Source organism: Nannospalax galili, unplaced genomic scaffold (assembly GCF_000622305.1).
Source record: "Nannospalax galili isolate Female #2095 unplaced genomic scaffold, S.galili_v1.0 scaffold337, whole genome shotgun sequence".
In the NCBI taxonomy this organism is placed as follows: Eukaryota; Metazoa; Chordata; class Mammalia; order Rodentia; family Spalacidae; genus Nannospalax; species Nannospalax galili.
In genome coordinates, this window is record NW_008340932.1 from 1571094 (window position 1) to 1597867 (window position 26774).

The 26774-nt window shown below is 53.5% G+C and overlaps 1 protein-coding gene across 8 annotated transcripts; it reads right to left on the minus strand.

Moving 5' to 3' along the window:
- Positions 1–468: 468 nt before the first annotated feature.
- Positions 469–26026, minus strand: Tnks1bp1 (tankyrase 1 binding protein 1). 8 transcript variants are annotated; one of them, XM_029564927.1, is made up of 13 exons: positions 25894–26026; positions 23011–23119; positions 21396–22026; positions 19454–19523; positions 15003–15825; positions 14485–14915; positions 9908–12000; positions 3475–3841; positions 3091–3241; positions 2846–2982; positions 1659–1816; positions 1356–1428; positions 469–919 (listed from the first exon to the last, which is right to left on the minus strand). In XM_029564927.1, the coding sequence occupies exons 2-12, from the start codon at positions 23102–23104 to the stop codon at positions 1368–1370; spliced, it is 5016 nt and encodes a 1671-aa protein (XP_029420787.1). In that variant the 5' UTR covers positions 23105–23119; positions 25894–26026; the 3' UTR covers positions 469–919; positions 1356–1367. The 8 variants fall into 8 exon arrangements, with proteins under 8 accessions (XP_029420787.1, XP_008834352.1, XP_017654417.1 ...); XM_008836130.3 differs by having other exon boundaries at positions 14485–15825; XM_017798928.2 differs by having other exon boundaries at positions 14485–15825; positions 23011–23122; positions 25894–26019.
- Between the last annotated feature and the right edge of the window lie 748 nt (positions 26027–26774).

Consider the following 26774-nt stretch of genomic DNA (forward strand, 5'->3'; position numbering starts at 1 on the left):
GCCCAGGGTGTGATGGTTAATCTTAACTGTCAATGTCACTGAACTGAGAAAAGCCTAGGAGATTAGTAATGCAGAGCTCTCTGGGTGTGTCTGGGAAGCCATTTCCAGAGAGGATTAACTGGCGGGGGTGGGGCACAACACAGGACAGACCTTGAATCACAATGGCCCTGATGAGTAAGGCTGCAGACCAGGTGGAATGAAAGCAAAAGGGAACCTACCAGCCCCAAAGTGTGCTTCTCTCTGCTTCCTAGACAGCACATGAGCTGTTCTGCTCCACTCTGCGCATGCCATGATGATGAACCAAAAACCTCTGACCATGAGCCCAAATCAACTTCTCCTCCCTTATGTTCTTTTGTTCAAGTATTTTGTCAGAGAAGAAAAACTGACTCCCACACAGGTTAGAGCTAGCATTTTCCAACTACAGCCTTAGATGAGGGCGCATGAACCCCGCCACACATCACAAAGCTGTACAGCACCAATTCCCAAAAAACTTTATTCATTGCTTCAAGTGGTAAAATGTCATTGGTCTCTGTGGGGCTCCTAGAGGGACAGAGGGAGATCTGGGGTGGGACTTGGGGTGGGGTTCCACCCATTACAAAAATCAAAGGCTTTTATAAAAAATGCTATAAATTGGTATCAAAAGAAAACCCAAGGGAGGTTGAAGAAAGCAGCGAGGGAGAAGGGAAGAGAGCAAGGGAAGGACCCAAACCTCCCACCATTATCAGTGAGGGAATCCAGGCTGGGACAGAAGGTGTGGGAGAAGTTGGGAAGGTGATACAAAGTGCATAAATGTGCCTCCCAGAGCTCGTCAGAGGTGGAGGGGAAGGAGGCTGCAGCCTCAACCTTAGTGGGGCTGGCTGTCTCCTCGTTCAGGGACCCCACAGGAATGGCACTGCCTGAGACTGCGGATGGGAAGGTCCTGCAATTGGGAAAGAGGACGAAAGTTAGGAATGAGATGAGGCTTCTGCTTCATCTGCCCTGTGCTAATCCCCCTGCTGAACCCAGTGATGAGAAGGTCCAGGTTAGGACCTCAAGCCTGGGGCTTACTGCACAGGCCAGCCACAGTACCTGGAGTGCTGGAGTACAGGGCACAGACTAGGATGGAAGCCCCGCCCCCCCACGCCCATTTTCCATCCCAGGACACACAAACCCTAACCTGTGACCAAACTTAGGAGAGCCAAGGGACCTAGCAAAGTTTGCAAACTTGGGCTCACTTACCTCTTTCTAGCCTCTCATAGAAAGAGGAGAGAGGAGCTAGAGGCTGAAAGAGGGGACAGGCCTCCCAAGCTGATCACACCAGGCCCTACTCTCACCTGACCCTCAGACTGGACCCAAGGCCAGGAGCCCATCCTCACCTTGGCCCCTTCTCAGACCTTCTTCTTCTTGAGCTTCAGGGCTTGTAGCCAGTTGGGCGATGAGCCTTCTGACCTGGAAGGCAGAGTGCAAAGGTCAAGAAGGCAAACCTTAAGGAAACTGAACACAATGAGAACACATGATAGGGAAAAGGCAGCCTGGGGCTCCATTGCAGGCCTGAACACCTCACTAAATGTGGAACAACTCAACCTCCTGAGTCTCAATTTTCCTCTTCTATAAAGTAGGATTTCTCTTCTCAGTCTAATACCCTAAGCTCAGGAGATACCTAGAGCTCAGTCACCTACCCTGAGGATTTCTCTGGCTTGGGAGGTAACGCGAGGGGCTTTCCCAGCCCTGGGACCTTGCAGGACTTGGAACGCTGGACTGAGGACTCCTTCTGGCTTGATTTGTTCTCTGTTGCCTCCCCCTCCTCAGCTGAGCGGTTCCGGGAGCGAAGCTTGGCCTGGAACATAGATACAAGATGGACAAGGAGCAAGATTCATAAAGTCAGGTCCGTAGCAAAAGGGTACAGTTCCCAGAACCAGGCCTGAACCCTTGTGTATTAGTCACTTTTCTGCTGCTGTGATAGAAATACTGACCAAAGCAATTTATAGAAGGAAGAATTTATTTGAGCTTACGGTTCCAGGGGAATTACAGTCCATCACGGCAGGGAGACATGGTGGCAGAGGTGGCTGGAGGAGGAGCAGAAGCTAAGCTCTACATCTTCCAGCAGGCACAGGAAACAAAAGAGAAACTGGAGATCCGGCAAGGCTTAAGAACTCTCTAAGCCCATCCCCAGTGACGTGCTTCCTCCAAGATAGCCACACCTTCTAAGACCTCCCAAAACAGCACCATCATCTGGGGACAAAATGTCCAAATACTTGGTGCCTGTGAGGGACATTTTCATTCAAACCACCATATCTTATGTGGTTCTTTTGCCTCTGTAGACAGGGAATAAAAGACCGGCCTCCCTCAGAACCAAGCCTCACCTTGATCACATCAAAAAGATGTAACGAACAAAATTCAGTAAACTGGGCTCAACAAAGATCCAGCATTTGCTTGTCTGCCTCCTCTACCAACAATGTCCCCATGGCCAACTCCTGTGCCTGCAAGGCTAAGGGCCCTGCCCAAGTTACCACCCAATCCTGGTCACTGTCAGGAAATAACTCCTGATTAGGTCAGGCCATGGCTGTACCTCCCCCCAGTGATCCCTACAACTTCTCCCTTCACCAGAGCTACAGTGGGCATGGTCTGTCCTCTACTACCCCCTTGGTTCTGGGATGAGAATGCATCCTTTTCTTCCTCCCATCAAACATGGCACATGGCAGAGGGTGAGCAGGGCACAAGGAGACTTCCCAGAGAAAGGTAAATGGGAAGAGGGCTAGGAGAAGGAATTAGGGAATGGATAGATGGACAAAGAAGAGAAAGATTTAGTACAAGGGGGCCAGCAAGCCAGATGGCTGGATGTGTTTGCTGAATGATCAGATGGTACCTTCAGGGCTGATGGGCTCAGGCCAGGAAAGAGGTTGACTTTCAGCCCTTTGGTGCCCAAGGACATCCGCGTCCGGCGGCTCTGAGGCTCCTCCACTACCTCTTCATCTGAGGATGGCACACGAGAAGCCCGTGGCTCTGCAAGTGCCAGAGGAGAGGTTCACAGCATGAGCAACACCTCAGGTTCCACCCTATCTCCAACCCAGACATCGACAGACACACCATCAAATAATACACTGATCCTACCTGTTGAATCTTGGAACAGTCGAGCATCTGAGTCTGCTGACTCTGACAGGCCCAGAGTGCCCCCAGGCCGGATGGCTGGGGCCCGGTGCCCACGCTTACGTCCTAGGTTGGCACGGCTCCGATACATGGCACTATCGAGGATCTCAGTGTCCTGCTCAAAATAATGGCTGTTGTTGGTCTGTGGTCCTGCCCCACCCCACCGGACCCCTCAACAGTACCTCAAGGAGCTGATGCCCATGGTAGTTTCCTGTTCCCACAAAGCACCTAAAGCCTGTGCTCTGTCTCCCATACTGACTGCTCAGGAAAGAGACTGTGGCTTAAGTTCCATCCTATCCCACCCCCTCCAAAAGCCCACCCATTACACCAGGCTCACCCTCCACTGACCTCCATGAAGGAGAAGTCCTCACTGGGGTAGCTGGACAGAGGTCCTTGAAGAGGCCGTCGGGGGGTTGGGGCCGGCTCCTGGTCGCCTTGCCTAGCCCGTGTAAGGCCCCAGGTGCCATCCATCCCTTCTGTCCGGCTGGCTTCACCATCAGGCTGAGGCCTTGAGGAAGGCAGAAGGTCCCTGCTAGGCTCCTGGGGTTCCCCTTGGCCAGCTCCTGCTGTGGCTCCTTCCTCCTCCAACAGGACCCTGAGGCCCGAAGCTGCCGAGTCCATTCGAGTAGCTGCCTTAGAGTTGCTGGCTGCCAGCATCCCCTCCAAGAGGCTCTGGGAACCAGAAGGTGGGGAGCGGGCCAGACACCTGCTGGGACTGCAAAGGGGACATACCAGAGATCAAGGTCATTCACCTACTGGTGAGACCCCATTGCTCTTCCTTGAAGAACACAGCACACAGGGGAAGAGCTGGGCCTGCCTGCCAGGTTCCAATGCAGGCTCTACCATACACTACAGGTTGGGCATCCTTTATCAAAATGCTCAGGACCAGAAGAGTTTTGGAATTTTTGAACTTTTCCAAGCTTTGAACTATTTGCAAACACAAATGAGCTATCTTTGTATGTAGGCATGTTTGTGTGCCTGCAAGCATACTGAGACAGAGAACAGCTTCAAGCGTCACTCAGCTGCTGTCCACCTTTATTTTTTTTTTTAAGACATCACATCTATTTATGTAGTGGGGTGCATGGACATGTGTGTGGAGGTCTAAGGACAACTCTCAAGAATTGGTTTTCTCCTTCCAACACATGTGTCCTGGGAGGTAGAAAGCCTCTGAGTTCAAGGCTAGGTTGGTCTACATAGTGAGTTCCAGATCAGCCAGGGCTACATTGTGAGATCCTGCCTCAAGAAAGAAAAAAAAAAAAAAAAAAAAAAAAAAAAAAAAAAAAAAAAACAAGAAAGAAAGGTAGGTGGGAGGGACGGCGGGGGGAGGGGGTGGACAGAGAGAGAAAGAAAAGTAATGGTTAAACCTGCACCTGAGGCCTTGCTTGAGTCCCTTCACCTCAAACACCTTGGGTTCCTGTACAGAGTCACTAGAGATGAAAAAATAAGGATCTAAGCCTTTCAGCATAACACCAGGCTCTCATTCCCAGAAATCACTGTTGCCTTGGGTTACTGCTGTCTGAGCTCCCTCAAGGAGCACCTGCTTGGGTGGTCACATTTTGGCGAGAAGGCAGGAACTGGCCCATCTGCCTTCAACCACACGTCATCTTCAGCACCCTTCACCTTGTAATTCTTTATGCCCCAGCCACACTGAACACACTGCCATCTTGGAACAAGCGGTTCTCTCCCCTTGCCTAGGAAGCTTCGGCACACCTGTCCCTCCCTGTTTCTGCTCGCACCTCATCATCCGAAGCTGTCTTGCTCCCTCCCCCAGCCAACACAGCCCCTCCCTCAGCCCTTTGAGCTGTGGGCCCCAACCTACACCAGTCCAGGACTCAGTCCTTTGATTCCCTGTCTCGAATGCCTGTCTGAGAGCTCCTCAAGACTGCCCCCAGGACCTGACCAGAGATCGGACCGTAGGAATGTTTGCTGAATGAATGAGAAGCAGGGTAACCTTGGACTTCAACACAGCAACGTGTCTTCTGCCCACTGCTCCCTCAGAGCACTAACACCAGGCTGGCACCACCCGCACCATCTCCAGCTGCCCCTCCCTGAAGCATGTACACTCATCACACACCTAGGGCAGGGTGGGTGTCCACCTCACCTACAGAGCCCAGAGCCACACCCTGGCACACCCCACTCTCACAGCATCCCAGAAGGGTAAGGGACGTTGGCGGGCAATGCCTGGAAGCGAGCTGCAGAGTCACAGACACTAGTGGAGAGGGGAAGAGAGAAAGGCAGGTGAGTCAATACTGAGCAGGAAGGAGACAGGTGGGGGGAAATGTGTCAGACTGTCCTTCCACAAGCTGCTGACAGATGGAAATTAAAGCTGTGTGGGAGGAAGACGGGGAGGGAAGAGGCGGCAGTGGCTACAGCAAAGCAGGACAGCAGTATCAAGAGCAGTCACGGACAGAGGCCCAGAGCCAACTCACCTTGAAGCCAGTTGAGAGCCTGGGAGGGGCAGCAAGGGCATCCCACCCACTAAGCCTGGAAAGCTAGACAGCTGAAGGGATGTGAACTAACCAAGGGGGGACAGAAAGATCCACTGTAAGGACAGAGGGCGGAGGGCAGTAGAGGATTCATGGAACATGGCAGAGCCCTGAAAAATGCAGTGTACGCCGACCCCAGGACCTCTGCCTTCAAGCACCTAGGCAGAAACTTGCCTTCCTAAGAGCCCAGAGCACCCACAACCTGGATGCTGAGACTGCCACCCCCACAAAGACCTAGGCTCTAGCCAATTTGTGCCAGCTTTAACTCCAAGTCCACACACCCACTCCAAGCCTCAGTTTCTTCATCTGTAAAATGAGGACAATAAAAATCCCAGAACTTCACTGACCTTACTGGCAGAAATAGATGTCTAGAATGTAGTTGGTAACTGATAAACATAAATTACTAAAATGGTCCTTGCTATCCTGGCCTTGTTATCAGGGGTCCTGGCCTGAGAAGATGCCTCATATTACACCATCCATACCCATCACCCAATCTAAACTGTAGAGTATCCCCAGGGCAGATTGCCCAATCCTGCCTTCCACCACTGCTTCAGGTACAAAAACAGGGGATGGCTCTGTAAAAGGCCTGGACTCTTGAGACCTAAAATGAAGAGGCACCAGGATTGGAAATGGGACAATGCACCTGAAGGGACAAACAGCTAACCTTGACCCCAGGGAAAGAGGACAGCAAAGCTAGGACCCACTGGAACAGAAAGAAATCACAATCGTAAGTTGTAGGAAGCTGTGTAAGTGGCACTGCCCCTCTGGGCCTCAGTTTCCCCACCCTTGGAATGAGGCTGCTGAACTCGATCTCTGAAGGTCTTCTTGGAGTCTACAAAGACTGAAAACTGCCTGCAGGAGTTCTGCATTGTTGGACCCAGAGGGCAGGAGCAAGAGCTGCCCACAGGAGGCCAGAGAGGGGACAGGACACTGCACCAGCTCTGTAATACCTAGGAGTACCATGCCTCCAGGATGAGGCAACCCTAGACCCAGAGGGACAACCCAAGCTCTCCCCACACCACCCACCTCCAGGCTGGTCTTGTCACAGCTGTGCCTGACAGCAGTCCGGCCAGTGATTACCATCAAGGATGTATCGGCAGGTTCGTACTGATCGTTTCGCATGGGTTAACCTTGTCCTCAGTGAAAGCCCGTGGAAGCTGGGAGTAAACTCTCAATTTAGGGTGGAGGAAAGGCACCCTAAGCACAGAAGGCCCTTGTCAGAGCTCACTGAGGTAGGGAGAGAATCAGGACCTGTAAATGAGCCCCATGCCAGACTATTCTGACCAATTCTCAGGGACTTCCTGCCACAAGAGGAACCTCCAAAATGTTCTTTAAAGAGAAGCATTTCACAGTGTGGAATTCCTCTGAGTCAGATGTTCAGAACACCAGCTCCAGTTTTGGAAACTGCATTGTTTAACTCCAAAGTCCTCAATATGCTAACAGATATACTAAGTCTCTTGGATGACTACAGAGCACATGGAACTTTCCAAACAAAAGATGGGACTGGTTTTCCTTAGGACATGTTTGAGAAAATCTGTGGGAAAGCACAACATCCACAAAGGCCTTCCCAAGGTTTCCTTCCAGCCGTGGAGGACACGTGCTTTCTGTCACGTACGATGAGGCTCACCTGCCTGCATCCAGGCTCAACTCTGAGCTTGGATAACCTCCACACTGGCTGGATGGCAGTAGAGTGGTTGTTTGGGGCTATGGAGATTCAAGCATCCTCACCATCAAAGCCTTCATCATCCTGCCACTATCCTGCCAGCCTGCAGGGAGCCCCCTCCCTCCATCCTAAACAGGAAAAACAGTGCCAGTTTCCCTCCTCAAGAACTATCGCCACGTGGGGCAGAGAGCTTCGAGTACCACTCCTTGGTAATCTAAGTTTTGAACATAATGGCCACACCTGAAAGCAGTTGACAAAGTCAAAAAGCCCTGTGATCTTAAGGTCACACCATCTCTCGCCTGCCAACAGGACAGGTTCAAAATCCCTCTCGTGCTTCTCAAGGCACCTGTGAAGATGAGATGCACAGCTTAATATTAGGCCACAGGGAACTGAGTGCCGGGAGGAAAAAGCACAGCAGGCATGTGGAACCCACGCTTTCTTACACCAGGAGTGTCTGCAGGGACCCTGGGTCTCCTGGGTGTAACTGGTAGAAACAGCAGTTCAGAGCCCAGCAACTAGTCCAGGCTCACAGGAACCACCCAACAGGTAGTTCTGCACATTTTCACTTCCCCTGCAGACTCCACTGCAGCCTTATCATTCCCTGGCCCCCACCCCTCCTCTCAAAAGCCGGTGGCCTGAGAACACCTTTCCTCAACTCCCCTTTCTGGTCCCATGCTCTCTCCCTCCACCATCTCCACACCAAATGCCTCTCTCAACCCTGACCCAGAGTCTCCCTAGCCCTTTCCTGGTTCCTCTGCTCTCCTCCCACTTCCATCTGCCCTTCCACTTAGAACAGTCCCCACCCAACACCTCCCTCCCCTTCCCTTCCCTTCCCACAGGCCCAGTGGGAAGCTCCCACTCTGGGTCTGGAAGAGGTAAAGTGTTCTCCACACTGAAGAGAAGAAAACCAAATCTCAATGGATGAAAATGTTAAGACACAATGCCTTTTTCACGCCCTTTCAATGAGATGTGGAACCTCAGTTGGATTCAGAGCACCCATGAGACTGACTGGCAGCCTCTTAGTCACTAGTCTGCCTCCTTGAAAGGTTCTCTTTCAGTAACCTTGGCTGGAGATCAAGGTCAAAGGGCTGGGACCTGAATCTCACAACTTCAGATTCCTGAACCACTATCTTCTGGGCTCTATGACAGGGCAGGCAAGAGTACCAAGTTCCTAACCTTTTGGCAAGTCAATAAGAACTACTATCCACTGTCCCCTAGGCTGTGGTGGTCCAGGCCAAGAAGATGCAGGGTCCCTTGCCCCTACTGTATAAGCATCTACCTTCCTAGCCCAGAAGCACCTGTGGCCTCAGAGCCACAGGTGGAGGTCCAGAGAACTCACCAGAAACGGGGCTGGGGAAGATAGCCTTGCAAGAATGAAAACCTGAGTGATTCCCCAGAACCCACGTAAAACACTAAATAAAAAATTCTTTTTTAAAAGCCAGACATGGTGACATGCACTTGTAATTCCAGCACTGGAGAAGCAGAAACAGGTAGACCTTATGTGGCTCTCTAGTTGGCCAACCTTGTCTACTTGGCAAATTCCATGACAGTGAGAGACCCTGTCACAAAAAAAGATGGACCGGGACTGGAGAGATAGCTCAGTGGAAGAGCACTGGCTGCTCTAGCAGAGGACCCAGGTTCAGTTGCCAACACCCACGTGGAGGTTAACCACTATCTGTAACTGCAGTTCCAGGGAATCCAAAGCCCTCTTCTGGCCTCCTCGGGCACTGCATGACACAGGTGCACTTACATACATGCAGGCAGGCCTAAATCGTACACATAAAATATACTTTTTTATTTTATTTTTTTGGTCTTTTTGAGACAGGGTCTCCATATAGCCCCAGCTGTCCTGGAACTCACTATGTAGACCAGGCTGGCCTTGAACTCACAGAGATCTGCCTGCCTCTGTCTCCGGAGTGCTGGGATTAAAGGTGTGTGCCACCAAGCCCGGCTTTTTAAATTTTTTTATTATTATTTTTATTTTTTATGTGTATGTGTGTATTGCCTACATGTAGGTTAAGTGCACCCATGTGGTGAATGCCCCCCGGAGGTCAGAAGAGGCTGTCAGATACCTTGGGACTGGAGTTACAGACAGTTGTTAGCTGCCATGTGGGTGCTGGGATTCGAACCTGGGTCTTCTGCAAGAACAACCAGTGTTCTTAACTGCTGAACCATCTCTCCAGCCCCCTTTAAAAATATTTTTAAGAAGGCAGATGTCCTGGGTGATCAGGGGTGCATGTTTAAAAAAAAAAAAAAAAAAGATGCATGGCACCAAGAATGACTGCAGATGCAGAGGTTGGTCTCCAGTCTCCAAATGCATAGTAGCATGCACATGTGCATCAATACACAAAAGTGCACCTGACACATATACACACAACAAAGAACTCACCAGAAACCATCCAAATTGTGGCAGATTCCACAGATTCCAGATTCTCATAACTCAGAGTCACCAAGAAAACCCAGAACAGGAGTAGCAAAAAAGTACCTCAAATTTTTCATTCATTCTCAAAATAAGAACTCACCTGTCTCCCCAGTAGAGATCCAGAGGGAAAGCTGGTTCTTCCCTCAGAAAGATTCTACTTTTTAAGAGTGGTCACATATTCCCTCCCAACCCCTAGATGGAGAATCTTACCTGGCTCTCAAGCCGGGGGCTTCTGTCTCCATTCCAGGGTCTTCAGGGCGGGTCTCAAGAGAAGGTGAAGAGCCATCTTCACCCCGGGTTTCTGGTCCACTTGTTTCACCGACTCCCAGCTCCCTGGTCTCCAAACCAGGGGACAAGCTTCCAGTATTCCTGAAGTCTAGCTCTAGCTCAGGGCCCACCTTCCCCACCCCATGCTCCCTAACTTCACTCAAGGGCCCAGAGAGTTCTGTGTTCCGGAGTCCCAAGTCCTGAGCCCAGGCCATTTGCCCCACTCCACAGCCCCGAGAACTCCCAGACTCTAGGTCACAGGGCACCTCCAGATTACTCAGACCTAGATTGTCACTCCAGTCTACTTGACCCACCCCAAGCTCCCTGGGCTCTCCAGGGCTGCAGCCTGCACCCGGGGCCATGTTTCTCAGCCCAAGATCAGGTGTCCAATCTGCCTGTCCGACTCCACGCTCTCTTGACTTAAGGAACTCTCCAGCCTCCACACCTGACCAGTCAGGCTCCCCTACGCCACTCTCTCTGGGCTGGCTATAGCCTCCTACTTCTCCCAACCCAGGCAAATCTCTGTTCTTCACCCCAACATCAGAAATCCAATCCTTCTCCCCAACACCCATCCCCCTGGGCTCTTCAGACCCTCCAGTCCCCAAACAGTGGGTGAGGTCCAGGCTGTCTGACCAGCCCATCTGTCCCACTGCATTCTCTCTGGCTTCACTCGAACCTCCAGAACCCACACAGCTGGACACTTCCAAGTTCCTGAGACCCAGCTGGTCAGTCCAGTCCACAGCCCCAGCCCTGCTTTCGCCAGGAGACACGAAGTGGCCACCTCCCATCTTCCTGGAAGGACTTGCGCCAGCACCGCTCGATCTATCGTTGCCGATGATGCCAAACTGATAGCTACCCTCAGTGGCCTCCATGCACAAGTCCCTGCTCCAGTCTGGCTGCCTTGAGCTAAATGCTCCCTCTGATTGGGCTGTGACACCGAGGCTGAACTCCCCAGGCCAGCCTCGCTGCCCTGTCTCTTTGTCTTCCAGCTCAGTGGTGTCAGGGCTCTGACCTCCTGCCTGTGTTCTCCCCTGCAGCCCTGTGATCTCCTGGCTGGAGTCACCGTCTTGCCAGTTGCCCTGGTCTCTCTGCCTGATTGCCCCATCTTGCAACTTGGAGGTGCTAGGGCTCAACAGGTCCCCCGATTCTCCCACCTCTGGCTGGCCTGCACCCCTGCTGGTCTCATGCAGGCTGTCTTCACCACTTGGAGTCTTCTTCTCAAACTCCTCATCCTGCTGCTGTGCTTCCTCGGGGCTGAACCCGGAGTTCAGGGCTCGGGTCCCAAATCCTCTGTTCCGTGAGTTTAGGGCCCTGGAGCCACTGGTGCTGTAATCCTGTAACCAAGCACTCTTCCCAAACTCCTGGTCCTGCTGGGCTGTGGCCTGGGTGCCACAGATGTCAAGTAAAGAATTTCTCTTCTCAAACTCCCGGTCTTGTTCCTCTGCATCCCGGCTGCTATAGCTGCCCGGGTGGCCCTTCATGCCCAGTTCTTGACCCTGCTCACCTGCATCCTGGTTAGTGTAAGCACTCAGAGAATCTCTCTTGCCAAACTCCCAGTCCTGAAGGCTTGCTTCTCGGCTGCCATAAGAACCCAGGGAATCTCGCTTCCCAAATTCCTGGTCCTGAAGCTCTTTGTCCCGACTGGAGTAAGTGCCTTGGGAATCCCTCTTCCTGAATTCCCATTCCTGTGCATTGGTCTCAGGGCTCTGAGTGCCAAACTGAGCTGGCTTTCCCACTGCCCATTCGTGGACAGACACTTCACTCCCGTTCTGGCTGCTGCTGACGTCTCTCACCTCTTGGCCAAGGCTGCACCTGCTGGCCCAATCCCTACTGCTCCCTTCCCCAGCTCCTTGCACATATTTGCTGCCCCAGTCCCTTTCCCCAGGGCCTGGGTCTCCACCAGGGCTCTTGCCCCCAAGGCTGTAGTTCTGAGAAGCATCTTGAGACCAGCTGGCAGACCTGAAACTGCCAGCATGTGGGTCTGCTGCCACCCCAAATTCACTCTGCAGATCTTTCTGGGCCCAGCCAAGGAGTCCCTGGGAAACAAGAAAAAAAAAAAAAAAAAACACAAAGAAATGTTACAGTCAATCAAGGTGGGAGGCAATCCAAATTGAGACTCCGTGCTACCAAGTGTCTGAGAGCCCCACTTTGGCAACTAAGTGCCTAGGTTTGGATTTCAGCTGTGTGCCCTTGAGCAAATCACTTCACTACTCTGGGCGTAAGGAGCCTCATCCTTAAAACAGGGATAATTCCCACTACTTGGGGCTTGTGTGAAAGGATCAATCAAGACCATTTAAACAGCCTGGCACACACACTGGGGCACTCAGTTGATAGGTCTATGGTCATGTTTACAGCCCTTGGGCAACACCTGGCTAAATGCCAGGAGAAATCCTGCCTGAAGGGGAGGACCGCACATAGGACTGGGGGACGGGGTGTACTTCCAATGAGGGGGTGCCGTTTTGCAACTTCCTTTGCAAAGGAAGGTTCTCACACCAGCATAGCTCTTATAAGCCCACGAGTAGCACCCTGGCCCTTCCTCTGAAGGAAAGACTTTCTGCATAGCCTTTTCCAGAAGATTCCACCCTCAGCCTGCCCAGGAAAGCCAGGAGCGGCAGCCTATGGTACAGAGCTCCTTGCACCCCCACCCAACCTCCCCTGACTCACCCCAGAGGGAGGGCGGGCATGGGGCTCAGGGCCTCGGAGCCTGCCAGCCTCGTCTCGCAGCGCCGCGTTGGCCAGCAGCCGTTCCAGGACAGACATGCTGGCCTCCCCATCCTCAGGCTGGGCCATGCCCCACTCCCCACCATCGACCACCCTGGGGCTGCTAGGTGCGTCAGGTGCTGGGACAGGGCTGGGCTGCTCCCCTAGCCTGGACCTGTCCGACTGCTCTGGCTCCCGCCTGCCCCTGCCCTGCTCTCCTGCTCCCGGGGCAGCAGCAGCTTTGGCAGCCCCGCCCAGAAGCCAGATGAGTCACCAACATCCTGGGACAGACACACCTCCTGAAGGAGTCAGTTTGGTGTTAACCCTTCCGGCTCCTCCTCCTCCAGGCTCCAGAGGCGGGCGGGGAGGGGGTGGTTTGGGGGGGGTGGAGGGGGGGTCTGCCTTGCCTTCAACTCCGCCCCAACCAGTCCTGGCCAGGATTGAAAAATAAATTTCAAAAGCCACCTGGATCCTAGCCCTTAAACACAGGAGGCAGCCTGGTAGGAGAAAGAGCACTGAGCAGACAACTGGGCTGGCCTTGGCCCAGGCCCAGCTACCAACTTGCTGGGTAACTCTGCTCAAGGCTCCACTTCCTCTGGGGTCTCAGCTGCCGGTCTACAAAGCACAGCTTTGGCCAGGATTGAAAAATAAATTTCAAAAGCCACCTGGATCCTAGCCCTTAAACACAGGAGGCAGCCTGGTAGGAGAAAGAGCACTGAGCAGACAACTGGGCTGGCCTTGGCCCAGGCCCAGCTACCAACTTGCTGGGTAACTCTGCTCAAGGCTCCACTTCCTCTGGGGTCTCAGCTGCCGGTCTACAAAGCACAGCTTGAACTCAACGGTAATTCCAGTTGTAAAAGTGACACTTATTAAGCATTTATGACAACGCCATCCTCAGTACTTTACAGGTCCTAACTCATTTAATCCTCTCATTCTCAGATCGGTCACCCCATTTTACAGATGTAGAAACTGAGGCTGAGGGTGGAAAAGTATTTCGTTCAAAGTTACTTCTAAGCAAAGAAACACAGAGCCAGCTGAGCCCAGGTACTCTGGCTGCACTATCAGGTGAACCCATGCCTTCAAAGGCTGCACTTTTCTGCCTTGCACAATATTCCTAGGAATAATAGGCTGAACACTTAGCATATGTTACTCACTGCATGAAGCACTTTCTCCATTTAATTTTACCCACAATACAACTCTAAAAGGTAAATGTGGGGGCCTGGGGATATGGCTCAATCAGTAAAGTATTTGCAATGCAAGCATGGACCTGAGTTTGGATCCCAGTGCACACATAAAAGCTGGGCATGGCAGCACATGTCTGCAATTCCAGGGCTGGGGAGGCAGAGACAGGGGGATCCCTGAAGCTCACAGGCCAGCCAGCCTAGAGAATGGGTGAGCTCCAGGTTCAGTGAGAGATCCTATCTCAAAGAAATACAGAGGAGCGTAATTGAAGAAGACACCTGGCATCGATCTATGGCCTACACACATGAGCAAGTGTGCAAGTGGTCAGTCACACACACACACACACACACACACACACACACACACACACACTGCAAATGTTCTTACCACAGTTGAACGAAGCTTAGAATTAAGATTCACTCCCAAGACTGCTCAGCTAGTAAATGCTGGTGTCAAGATTTGAACTCATACAACTAAGCCCTAAGCACCACCCTGTGCAGCTCTGCCAGCTAATCACAGAGATCCTAGGGAGGTGCAGGTCCACAACTACCCTGCACAGTGAGGCATCCATGCTGCAAGAATGAAGCCCACCCAAGCTTCAGCCTTAATGCCTCCTCCCTCCCTATGCCCAGCCTTACCTCAGGGCAGGTGCTTGGGGACTGTGCATCCTTCAGCTCAGATGAAGCTCCCCGCCTTGTACTGCCAGAGCTGGGCGGTGGTGATGCCAGGAGATCATCCAGCCAGCGAGAATTGGTATCTGGGCCCGTAGGCTCAGGGGAGGCTCTACAGGAGTCGTGAGCTTCTGTCCTGGGCTGGGTGGTCTCTGCCCAGGCTAAGGTCACCGTCTCCTCCTCAGCAGGCAATGCCTGACCAGGGTCAGGGGCATCAGCAAAAAGGACGCAGGGTTGGTCAGGGGGTGTTGGCTGCTGCTGCCCCAGGATGGGCTCCAGCACAGGTAGAGCTGCCTCCCTGGTGGCCAAAGGGAGGGGAGTCTCCTGCCCAGCCAGTGGCCCCTGGTCCTCATATCTCTCCTCCGCCTGCAGTAAGGGTGTTCCAGATGGGCCCTCAACTGCAGAGAGAGGGACAGCTGGGGACTGAAGCTGACTCTCTCCATCATCCCTTGGGGGTGGGGAGATCCCTGGATCGTCCCACTGACCTCCAGAAATATGTCTTCCTGGGCTCTCTGGAGCTGATGGGGCCCCTGATCTCTGCTGGGATACTCCTTCCTCCCTGCCAGACACAGCCCAGTTGCCAGCCTCAGCAGCCTCAGCGGCCTCACTGGCTTCTGTAATGGGAGACGGGGGTGGGGAATCCAGCCGCCACACACCCAGACCCGAGGGCCGAGTGGGGAAGGTCCACTCAAATGACTGTGACAAACTCCAGTTAGACTCTGTCCCACTCCCAAAGGGACGATCCAGAGCTGACTGGCTCCCCTGGGCTTGGGGCAGGGCAGCCAGTGAGCCCCCAAACTTCTCTTGGTCCTGGCTGGGTGGTCGAAGCACCCCTTCTGAGAATCGGCGCTGAGTCAGGCTGCTGGGACAGGGGTCTGAGTGACCCTTGGCTACTGCCTCCTCCCCACATGGGAACGTCCGTGTGAGATGCAGCAGGTCACCTCCCTCAATCAGGGGCTGGGGCGAGATGGGTGGGGGCTGCTCTGGGCTATGGTGGCTGTGGACTGTCTCCACAGGAGGGCTGTTGGATCTGGGTGTCTCTGGGGTGACTTCACTAGGTAGGTCTGGGCTAGGGGGATGGCAGGGGCCCTCATCAGGCAAAGCTGCACTGGGAGAGGCTATAGTCACAGGGCAGCAGAGAGAGGCATCAGGAGCTGCAGGACTCTGCACTTCTGAAAAGTGAGAGCGTTGGGGAGAACTCGGATGGCTTGAAGGATGGGGAGACCCGGGGGCTGGAAGGATTGGGCTGCTGGAGCCTCCATGCTCTGAAATGGGGCCTGGACTTGAGGCTACCCAGGACTTGGAAACCTATAAGAGAAAAGTCAAGAGCTGTCTGTCACTCATGCTTCAGTGGGGCCCAACCCCACATAGACCCCAGGTCAGCTGGGAAAAGTCCAGAAGGTGAACTCAGGTAGGATGTCCCCAGCTTCCTGGGGTCACAGAGCCCTCCTCCAGCAGGTGATCGCCCCAGAAAAGGCACCCAGCTTTTATCTACTTGACATCATTCTTACTATTTCAGTGGTTCAAAACCCAACCAAGGCTCACCTAAGGACCTCTTCTAAGAAGCCAGTTTAGAGGGAAAGAACATGCTTTGTAAAGGGAAAAATATAAAAGGGGACTGAAAATCTGGGCATGTGGGAGTGGAAAGTCAGAAGCTTGCCTCGCGACTCTAAGCTCACTGCAGCCCCAGAGCGGCTCCCAGAAGCAGCTTCAGGTGGAGAAGTGAAGCTCCCTCCCCTGCTCTGACACCCACAGGTCCCACAGCTAACCAAGGAAGCAGGGAAATCATGGGATTCAGGCAGAGAGCAATGGGGGCCCAGAAAGGCATGTGATAAGAGTCTTCCCAGCACTGCCTCCTAGAAGCTGAACGCTTCCCACCCAAAGGGTCTCTGGGCCTCAGCTTCCCATCTGTACGCCTGGGCCAGTGGAGACAATGTCCACCTCACAGTTAGATAAAGATTAAATAAGACTCCTGCACATAGCCCCTGGGTATACAAAGAAAATGACTGCTGTGGGATTCTGGGAGGAGAGAGGGAAGACACCAGGGAAAGAAAGGAGGCAAAGGTGACGCCAGGCCCCCTGGCTCTCCCTCACTGTGCCACTCTGCCTGTCACCAAACAAATAAAACAAATCTGGCTCTTGCCCCAACCTCTGCACCCCACCATATGAGGTTATGACCCCAGACCCCAGCTTTCAGTGAAACACATATTTTGTTCCACCATGGTCGTCTGGGTCTGGGCGGCAGGAGTCCTAGTTTGTCTCTAGGCCCCTCCTGTTCCCCAAACATTCCCTCCCTGCAATTCTCCAGTTTCCCAGCTCATCTACCCATGGCTCCTGCTTGCTAAGTCTCCAGCAAGACACTCATTCCTTGAAAATAGTAGCTCCTGGATCACTGGGGCTCCCAGCACCACTTTTATAATTCATAGTGATCTCAAGAGCAGAGTCAACCCTTCTAGCATCCTGGCTCCCTGGCATAGATTCGGTGTCCCAGCTTCCCCCACAGGCACACACCAGGCCCTCCTCCTTCCCAGTAACAACCACCACCACCAATCTCAATTTCAGGTCTACCACTGGCCCATCCCATCGCTCTCTGACTTGTTGGCTCTATGTCCCCAACTCTTCAACCCCTCTGGGAAGCAAAAGCCATTGACACCACTTCCTTCTTACAGCTCCACCTTCCTTCATAACCCTTACTGTCACACAACACCATTCTCAACACCCTCATTCCCTTCATCATACTGATTCCAAGCTGTTTAAATACAGCTCTCTGCAAGCCTAACACCCGAGAAGCTGGATGTGCCTGGAGAAAAAGACAGCAGTAGTGGCTGATCTCCCTTTGGATTCATCACTGACCTCAAACCAGTCCCAGAGTGCCCAGTAAAGCCACTGTACCTTTTCCATTCAGCCCACAGGTAACACGTCTGCATGCCTCTCCTCAAACCTCCAACACCTCCTCCTTATCCTCTCTTAGCTGTTGGCCTTGCCTCCTATTCCCTGAGAACGGGAGGCCATTAGCAGAGACACCCACACTCTGCACCCTCTCCTACCCTCCACCACCTGCAGGAGAGCCCAAGGGCTTAGCCTCTCCTTCCGTGACCAGGTACTGTCCTTGCTCCTGGCCAAAGCCAACCCCTCCACTCTTGCATCACTGGTTTTTCCCATCTACTGGATCATTTCCACCAGCACACCAACTGCTCTACTTTCTTCTGCTTTAACAAAGGGGGGGGGAGAAGGAGGAGGAGAAGGAGGAGGAGGAGGAGGAGGAGGAGTAGGAAGAAGACAGAGCATCAGTGAGCAAAAGCAGTCATAGCAGGAGGAGGAGGAGGAGGAGGGGGAGGGGGAGGGAGGAGGACGACGACGACCCTTGGCCCACATCTCTCTATAGCTACTATCTGTTTTCTTCAGTTCCTCCTGTCCCCTCCTTTGGACCCACTCCAAACAGGCTTTCTCCTTCACCTTGCACCTACTTGTCAAGGTCACTGAGGACCTCCCTGCAGCTAAATCCAACCTGGGACAGAGGGGTCTGGCAGCTGCTGGCACCCTCTGCAGTCTGAGGCTTCTTCCCTTGGCCAGTTGCTCTCCCAATCTCCTTTGTCATACTTTGGGCCTCTTTCCTCCACAGAATACCTACTCCTTTGGTGACTTGACCTAATCTCTGCCACCATTTCTACACTGACAATTCCCAAGACTTCCTTTCTAACTGACTATCTCTAGCTAATCACCCAACTGATATTTCCATTCAGATGTCTAAAGAGCATCTTTATTCAATAAACCCCAAAGCAAGTTTCTTATATATCTCCTAGCCCTGTTAAACCCTTAAGTCCCAGCTCCATTAGCTACTTCTAGGGTCCAAGCCACCATCATCTGTCACCTGGATTATTCCAACAGTCCTCTAGCTGGTCCTGCCTGCTGGTCTGATCTCTCTGCAGCCCATTCTTAACTCAGCAGGCAAGACATCTCTTTACAATTAAGTCACAGGTACCACTCCTCTACTCCAAACCCCTCAACAGCATCTTCTCACTCAAGCCAGTCCTCAGAGCACCATCCAGTACGATAGCTCAGTCATTACTACCACTCAGTTCCTCTCTCACTGCAGGCCCCAGACCTCCAGGCTTCTTTGCCTCCGCACATGCAAAGCCCTCTGCCAAGAATTCTGTTCCCAGACATCATACCGCTCACTCCCTGACCTATGCCGTGAGGCCTTCCTACTAACCCCGCCCAGCACTTGACCTTACTAGCTCTCCCAGAACTTGTTCAACACCTTGTGTATCTGCCAGCTTACAGGATGTCCATCTTAGTGTCTGCCTTCCTGCTTAAGTGAGCTTCCTTACAGCAGGCACAGGGCACACTTTGTTCTCAGCTGTCTCTGCTTACAGCAGACACATACATAGAGTCAGGTCTCTATCACAGGGCACTTATGACAGCATCTAGCTGACAAAGTCTTTCTAAGAAAGAAGGGCCCTTTTTCACATGGTTTGCTCAGGAAATCAGGCTCTGTCAGAAGAAGGGATGAACAGAAAGCTCACATTCTCCCCGTTTCTGAACTCAGAACGAGCAACCCAGTCAGGGAGCATTCTGGAATCAGACACTTCAGCTCCTGTCCCAGGCCAAGTGAGTCCTGGCATCCTCATGAGGGGCTGAGAGGGCCGCTAGCTAGTTATCAAAAGGATTAAGTTGGTTAACACTCCTAGGACATGCCCAGCACACAGAAGGGGCTTGGTCAGCGCAGTGCTACGGGTATCATAATTACTATTCCTAATGAGCAATGCCGTGGCTGGACCCACACTTAGCCCCCATGTTGGCCGGGAACACAGCCTGTGAGTTGAAAAGTTTGAGTCTTGGAGCCAGTCCCTGTTCCCATCTAAACTACAAGGAGAGTAGAGGAGCCAACCTTGGATGACTCTCCAGTTGTACTCATAACAGGAAGATAACTCACCTCTGTAGATGGCTCTGACCTAGCCAGTTTGGCCAGGTCCCCATTCACAGCCAGGCTGGAAGTGTTGCTCCTGCGAGAAAGACAAAAAAGGAGGTACAAAACTCTGCAGTCTGCCACAGAGTGGGAAAACAGGGGGCATGGGGTCTCCCCAAGCAATTTTTTTTTTTTGGCCTTTTTAAGACAGGGTCTCCCTGTAGCCCCAGCTGGTGTGGAACTCGCTATGTAGACCAGGCTAGCTGGCCTCAAGCTCACAAAGATCCCCCTGCCTCTGCCTCCCAAGCGCTGGGCTCAAAGGCCCGCGCCACCCCCCTCGGCCCCCCAAGCAATTTTTTTTTTTGGCCTTTTTAAGACAGGGTCTCCCTGTAGCCCCAGCTGGTGTGGAACTCGCTATGTAGACCAGGCTAGCTGGCCTCAAGCTCACAAAGATCCACCTGCCTCTGCCTCCCAAGCGCTGGGCTCAAAGGCCTGCGCCACCACTCTCGGCTCCCCAAGCAATTTCAATCACACCCAAAGATTAAACACCTAGGCATTTATTCCTGAGGCTGGCCTAGAACCAGTCAGGATAAGGAAGCTAGATAGTGTCCACAGAGCAAATGCCCAGAACACAGTACCTACTCCTTTCCTACACACACAGGGTTAATCCCCCTCCCCTTTTTTTAGGAACAGTATCTTATGCGTCCAGATCCCTCAGGGGTTCCCATGAAGCCGATAGTGCCCTCCCCTAACCCCTAAGGGGTTAACCCTCATCTCCAGCCTGAGAGCGCAGCTGGTCCCTGGCTTCCCGGCCAATATTTCTGGAAGGATTGGGGGGTGGGGGGTTTCCAAGACTGAAGCTGTTCATCTCAAACCCAGAAGGATGGAGGGAGGAACCCAGGCTGGGAAGCCCTGGTCCTGGACAAGCAAAGGTTAACTTCCCAGCCCAGCCTCCAGGCATTTTCAGGTGAGAGAAGGGGAGGCTGAAGGGCTGGGCAGGGCAGGGCAGGGCAGGGCTCTCAGCTTCCCTTCCTGCTCTGCCCAGACCACAGCAAAGCTGTGCCTCCACAGTGGGAGGGAGAAGGACAACTCTGAAACTAACCAGGTCTCAAGCTGCTGCTCCCTTGCCCTGAAGTCTTGGCCCCCCAAATCCAGACCTCTCCTCCATGCCCTGTAGCCACTATCCCAAGGGGCCCCTCCTAGTCAGTCTTCCTTTACATGTGGGCCAACTATGGGGAAGAAGTACATCCTGGGAAAATGTCTCCAAATAGCAGAAATCTCTCTGCAAACACTAGCTAAAGTAGCATTAAAATGTGTTCCTGTCTTATCTCTCCCATCAGACTCCTCATAGGCGGGACTGTGCCCTACAGATTCCAACACACCTCCTCCCTGGGACCTGGCACAGCATTCTGCCACAGAAAGAGCTAGCAGTTAAGATCACAGGCTTTGGAATCATACACATCTGAATTCAAACTGAGAGACTCTGGGAAATTGGGAGTCTGAATTCCCAATCTCTAAAATAGAGCTAATCGTCCCTTCCCCAAAGAGTACAGCTATGGATTCAGTGGGCAAAGTTTGATGCCCAGCTCTCAGTATACAGATTACAAGCAAACTTGTACACTGAACATTAGGACTATCTAGTATAACATGTATCAACTCTGTTAAGAGAATTTTGGTAGTTAAGATCACACAGTAATTGGGCTGGGGATGTAGCTCAGTGATAAAGCATTTGCCTAACATGTGCAAGGCCCTGGGGTTCAATCCCCAGCAATACACACACACACACACACACACACACAAAAAAAAAGACCCTCATTAACGATAACTGCTACAGAGATGCTCTGACTTAGACTGGGTCTGCCTGTATTGACAGCACACAATCTAAAGGTAAAGATCATAGCCCAAAATGGGGTCCACTTGCTCCCTAGCCTCTGACCACCATGACTACATACAGCCTCCTAATCCTTACCTCTCTTCAGGGATCTGGCTATGTTCTTCCTGGCACTCTGCTGGAGACTTTGCCGGCCCCTCCTGGGACCATGCCCTGGTGGGGGTCTTATCATCCTCCTGTCTGGAGCCAGTGACCACACCATAAGTCCTGGGGCCATATCGAGAACTTCCATCATGGTTAAAGGTGAGGCGGGATCCCCAGAGGCGGTCAGGGCTGGCAGGAACCTCCTTCCGAGGCTGTTCCATCTTGGCCAAGATCTCTTCCACAGTACTAGCTGCAAACCGCTCAGAAGATGGACGGAAGGGGGCAGGGGCCTTCCTCACACCTCCTGGGGCGGCACATCGAGCTGGGGGTGTTAAAGGGGGCAGATCTTCTTTCCCACCCTCCTCTTTCCCAGACTCCTGGGTAATTTCTCCAGCAGATGCCTCAGCTGTAAGTCTTGGTGCAAATGGGAGGGGACGCTTGCTGCCACCATAGGGCTGGGGTCCAGCCAGCATGTTCATCTTTCTGGCAGAAGGTAGCTCAGCCAGGGGACCCCGAGGAGGCCGAGGCCCAACAGGCACCAGAAGGCTGGGCTTGGCAGGCAGAGCTGGCTTGCTGGGCAGAGCCCGGGGCTTGGGCTTGACAGGGGGCTTGGCCCGAGGGTCACCTGCCAAAACACAAAGATCAGTGCAAAGCTGTCAGAAGAACCATGAAGCATAACTTCTTGTGATTCCTGCTCCACCAAACCTCCCACCCTCCAGTTTCAGGGTGTTCTCCTTCTAGGCTGCCCCACTCCATGACCTTCCTTGACTTTTTATAGCTACCCCAGATGCAGCCTCTTTTCTCCAAACTCACAAAACATTTGGCCAATTCTTCATCTAAAAAGCTAAAGCTATTTATGGGTGCTGGCACACCTTATTTCTCTTACACCCTACTTTGCACCTAGCACACGTTTCTAACGAATGAATGAGTGAATGAGCCAATCAAAGAACGCCTGCCTACCCCATCACGGAGTCAGTCCCGTTACCCAATTTATTCCTGTTCCCCAACATGATGCTATATACTATATCTCCACAGTGACCTCTATCCCAGCTGAGCTCCGCCCTGCCTCCCTGCTGCCCCCTCCCCCTGCAGACTCCCAGGCCACCTCCTCAATGTCATCCGGTGTGATCAGGAATGCAAACTTACTATTGACCTAAGCCAAACAGAAGTAAATCGGCCACAGGAAGGAGGAAAAAAAAAAAAAAAAGGCCAGAAATCTACCTTCTATACAAGGCATCCCAATGCCAAAAAAGAAAGACCTTGGAATTACTCATGGCCACAACCCTTCTATAATAGAATCCTGGATCACCCACTCATTCAGCTAAGTGTAAAAAAAAGTCTAGACAGGGAGAAGGCTTGGCCTCAAGGCCCTGAAGATGCACTCTATTTCTCCTTCTGTGCCTCAGGGTCCTCTTCCCAGAGGTCCTACCTGCTCTCAATCCTGTCTCCACAGGAGCCAAAGCCCTTCCAAACTCATCCTGTACTTGCTCCCTCTCACCTCAACAGAAGTATCACTCAACTACCCCTAGGACAGAATAGGGGTGCAGCCTCTACCCCCCACCCTTCTTCCAGTCTCCGGCTCCACCCTGCACCCATCACCCATTGGTACCTGGCTCAGAGCCCACAGGCACCAGCTCCTCCTCCATCTCCTGGGGCGGTGGGGAAGCCATGGCTGTGCTTTCCCTGAGAGTAGATATTTTCATCACATGCAGCAGACCCTGCTTGAGAGATGGGAAGCAAAAGGATGTGAGCTGGAGTAGCTGAAGACCCAGGAAAGAGGGAGGAGAATAAGGAAAAGGGTTGGGTGAGGCAACAGCTTAGCCAGGGGAGTCTCCTATTTCTAGTCCAGGTTGTGTGAGACAGGAAGAGAGAACTTCAGGAGGTGGTCGAGGGAGGTCCCCACAGCTGCATCCTCAACTCTTCCCTGAACTTCTCCAACTCTTGATTCTCAACCTCAAAGATCGGAAGCTTCAGGGTGCAACCTCTACCGGACTCCACCCCCAAGCTCCCTCCTGTGACACCCCACTTACAGTTTCCAAGGCACCCTCCCCCTAGGGTCAGGTGGACCCACTAGGAGGTCTCCACTCCCTGCAGAGCAAAAGGGCTAAAGTCTCTAAATCACCTCATGGGAGACGGGAAAAACCCGCTCCTCCCCAACCTGGGGCTCCGCCCCACCGCCTGCCTCTCCCCCCCATTTCCCGTTCTCCCTCCCTCTCTCCCTCCAAGCTGGGAGTGGCTCCCTACTCCCCCCCCATTCTCCTTCCACATCCTTGCCCCCCTCCCTTCTCGCTCAGAGCTGCCTCATCCAAACACGGGAAAATAAGAAATAAAAAGTAAACATCTGGAATACATTTTTTTCTTTAATTTCTCAATCGCTTTGGCTTCAGCTTGGAATTTGATGAGGTAAAGCCAGGGCCTAGTCCTGTTACCATAGCAATGGCCTCCCACTGGATTTCCAGAGCCTAGCCAAGAGGAAGGAGGAGCTGGCCCAGGCTGGGCAGGGAGAAAGGGACAGGGCTTGAGAACATCCGGGGGATGGGGTAACTTGGAGGAAAACTCCCTGGGGTTCCCCCTTCTAGGACAGTTAGGGAGGGCCCAACATAGCCTGTGAAATGGGAATGTGTGTGCATCACCAATCTGCAGATGGCCTAAAGGAGTTTTGAGGGGGACAGAAGAAGAAATTAAGCCAGATGATAGCCACATGGTAGGCTCCTGTGACAGAAGCTTCCGGGTGAGATAGTCTAAGATTCAGCTGTTGAGTGGGTCTACCATTTTACAGCTGTGTGACTTCTCTAAAGGCTCAGTTTCCCTATCTGAAAACTAGGGTGATTGAGACTGGACATTTAAGTCAGACAATGCATGCAGAATGCTTAGCACAATGCCAAGCACATAAGTGATCAGTAACATCAATAACGGATGGCCATTATTACTGTGACCACCATTTGGTGCCACCAATGAGCTAACAAACATCCTTGGTAATCAGTACCTCTGCCTTTACCTCAGGGCTACCCACATTCTTAGAACATTCCTAGACCGTTCCTTCACTCCCCTGGGCCCTGTCATGTCACCTGTTCTTCAGGCACTCCACCTCCTCAGTTCCCATCCTGGCTGTTCAAGCACCCTCCCACCCACAAGACCCCTCCAGGCTGTCCAGCCTGGTGAAGAGAGCCCTGCCTCTCCAGTTCAAAAACAAGAGAGAAGCAGCCAAACGCCTGGAATGCTCACAGCCCGGGGGGGGGGGGGGCACCCAACCCTCTCCAACCTGCACCAGGTGGCAACCTGAAAGCCACCCAGTTCAAGCTGGTCTAAGCAAGCAGCTCTCAATCCTAAGAAGGGACTTGTGGTCCCCTTTGACCCTATCCCACCTTGTTTCAAAGATAGGAGAAGGTGAAGAGAAATCTGGCACTACGAACCCGTAGATCAGCCAACTACCACGGAGGACTGCGTCCCTGTGCGTGGGAGAATAATGTGCGGCAGAGGGATGATAGAAAAAAAATAAAATAACACAAGATTGTTTCCTTGTCCTTGAACAAGGGACATGGTGTAGGTGGTCAGAAATGGAGACGAACTAGCCCCGAACAGAAAAACCCTCTCACCTGGGGGCCTGACGGGCACCTCTGCGGTTAGAAGGGTCGGAGTCCCCAAGTGGGGAGGTGGCCACGGGAGCAGAGAGGCCCCAGCCTAGAGCCCCAGGTGCCCAAGGCCAAGGCCAGAAGCTGAAGAATCGCCGCGGCTCAGAGAACTCCCCACCCTTAGAGATCTAGGAGAGCCAAGCGACCCTGGGAGCTGAGAAGGAACTGGGCAGCCCCAGACCCAGAGAGACACGCAGAGGGGCCTGGGCGCAGGCCGGGTCGTCCCTAGGATTTCCAGCTGGATGTGGGGCCAGGAGCGACAATACGTAAAGTGCTGGAAGGGGGGCGGGGGCAAAGAGAAGACGGAACAGCCGGGGGCAAGGGGCTGTGTGGAGGGCCTCGGTGGGGAGCTCTGGACACCGAGCCGCGGGCAGCAGCCGAAGAGGAGGAGCAGAAGAGGATGGAGGAGGATCGGAGGAGGCGGCAGGAGCCGCCGAGGACTGCGCGGGATGCGCGGCAGCCGGCGGACAGACGGTGGACCAGGGACGCGGACCCGGTGGGGGCGGACTGGGGTGGCTGGGGGCGTGCCGAGGCCGCCGAAGGAGGGGGCTGTGCAGCCCGCAGGCAGGGGCGGGCGGGGGTCCCTCCCGCAGCAGCGCCCGCCCCCGGCCCCGCCCCAGCCCTCACCTCCTCCCCGCTTTCTTCTGGCTCCCAGCACAAGCTCCGGCCCGAGCGCCCTCCACCCTCGCGCGCACACGCTGGCGCCCCAGCGTCCCCGGCGCCCCCGGCGCTTGCAAACTTTCCCCGCGATCCCCCCACCACCACCTCGAGCAGAGGTAGGGCCGCAGGGCGCCGCTCCTTCCATGGCCTATCCCGCCCCCAGCCCCGGACCCCGCCTCCCCTCCCCGCCCTGCACTCACGCACTTCCCCGGGACCGGCTTTTCAGCTCCGCGCCCCGACGCCAGTGCCCGCTGCTGCTGCCGCCGTCACCGCGGGACCGAGCCAGTGCAAGCCCCGGGGCCCCGCCCCTAACCACGCCTCCCATCGCTTCATGAATATTCATGGTGCGGAAATCGGGAGTGGGAAGCCCGAGCAGAATTCGTCGCACCGTACGCAAACAGGCGCCGTTCCGTACTCAATTATTCATGAGCTTGCAAATGAGAGGCCCGTCCGGATTCAGACTCGGACGAAACTGACGCAATTTACCCGAGCGAGCGCCACCGAGATGACTGCCTAGAGAGGAGACCTCTCCGGACGGCCCTCCTCGGGGCCGGCCGCGGCACTAAGCACAGCACCATAGGGGCACTGATCACAGCACCATAGAGCGTGGCCAGCCAGAAGGGAGGCGTTGGCGGACTGGAGAGGCTTCCTGTTACACCTGAGCCTTCACGAGAACGCACGCGACGTGGCCGCCCCACGTGGACCAGTTCAGATTTAGTCACGGCGATGAACTCTTTTCCATGTGTTGTCTGTCTCCTTTAAGACCTCTTTTAGTTTCCAAACGTAAATTTTGTATCCTTCCCTCCTCGGAAAAGCTTCACACAAACTCCCGTACGTTTCCTGCGCGCGCGCGCGCGCGCGCGCGCACACACACACACACACACACACACACTGAAGCGTTAGATAGGAATCTAGTAATGACCTTCCAGGCAGGTCAGAGTGTCATTGGTTGACTCAGGGCCAGAGGTATGACCTGGGTCCCACTCTTTTGACCAGTAATCAAAGTCCTGCAGTCTACAAGCTGCTGATTATGAAGGAGGGGTTCATCCCTAGTGACCTGCAAACCTGCTGATTTCTAACC

What these genes read in the sequence shown, in the direction of transcription:
- Tnks1bp1 (XM_008836130.3), bottom strand. Translation starts at nt 23,104, where the DNA reads ATGAAAATATCTACTCTCAGGGAAAGCACAGCCATGGCTTCCCCACCG. An exon ending in AGCCAGATCCCTGAAGAGAG is followed by an intron (nt 19,524 to 21,395) that starts GTAAGGATTAGG and finishes TCTTTCTCGCAG; the next exon opens with GAGCAACACTTCCAGCCTGG. An exon ending in ACTGTTCCAAGATTCAACAG is followed by an intron (nt 2,983 to 3,090) that starts GTAGGATCAGTG and finishes TGGCACTTGCAG; the next exon opens with AGCCACGGGCTTCTCGTGTG.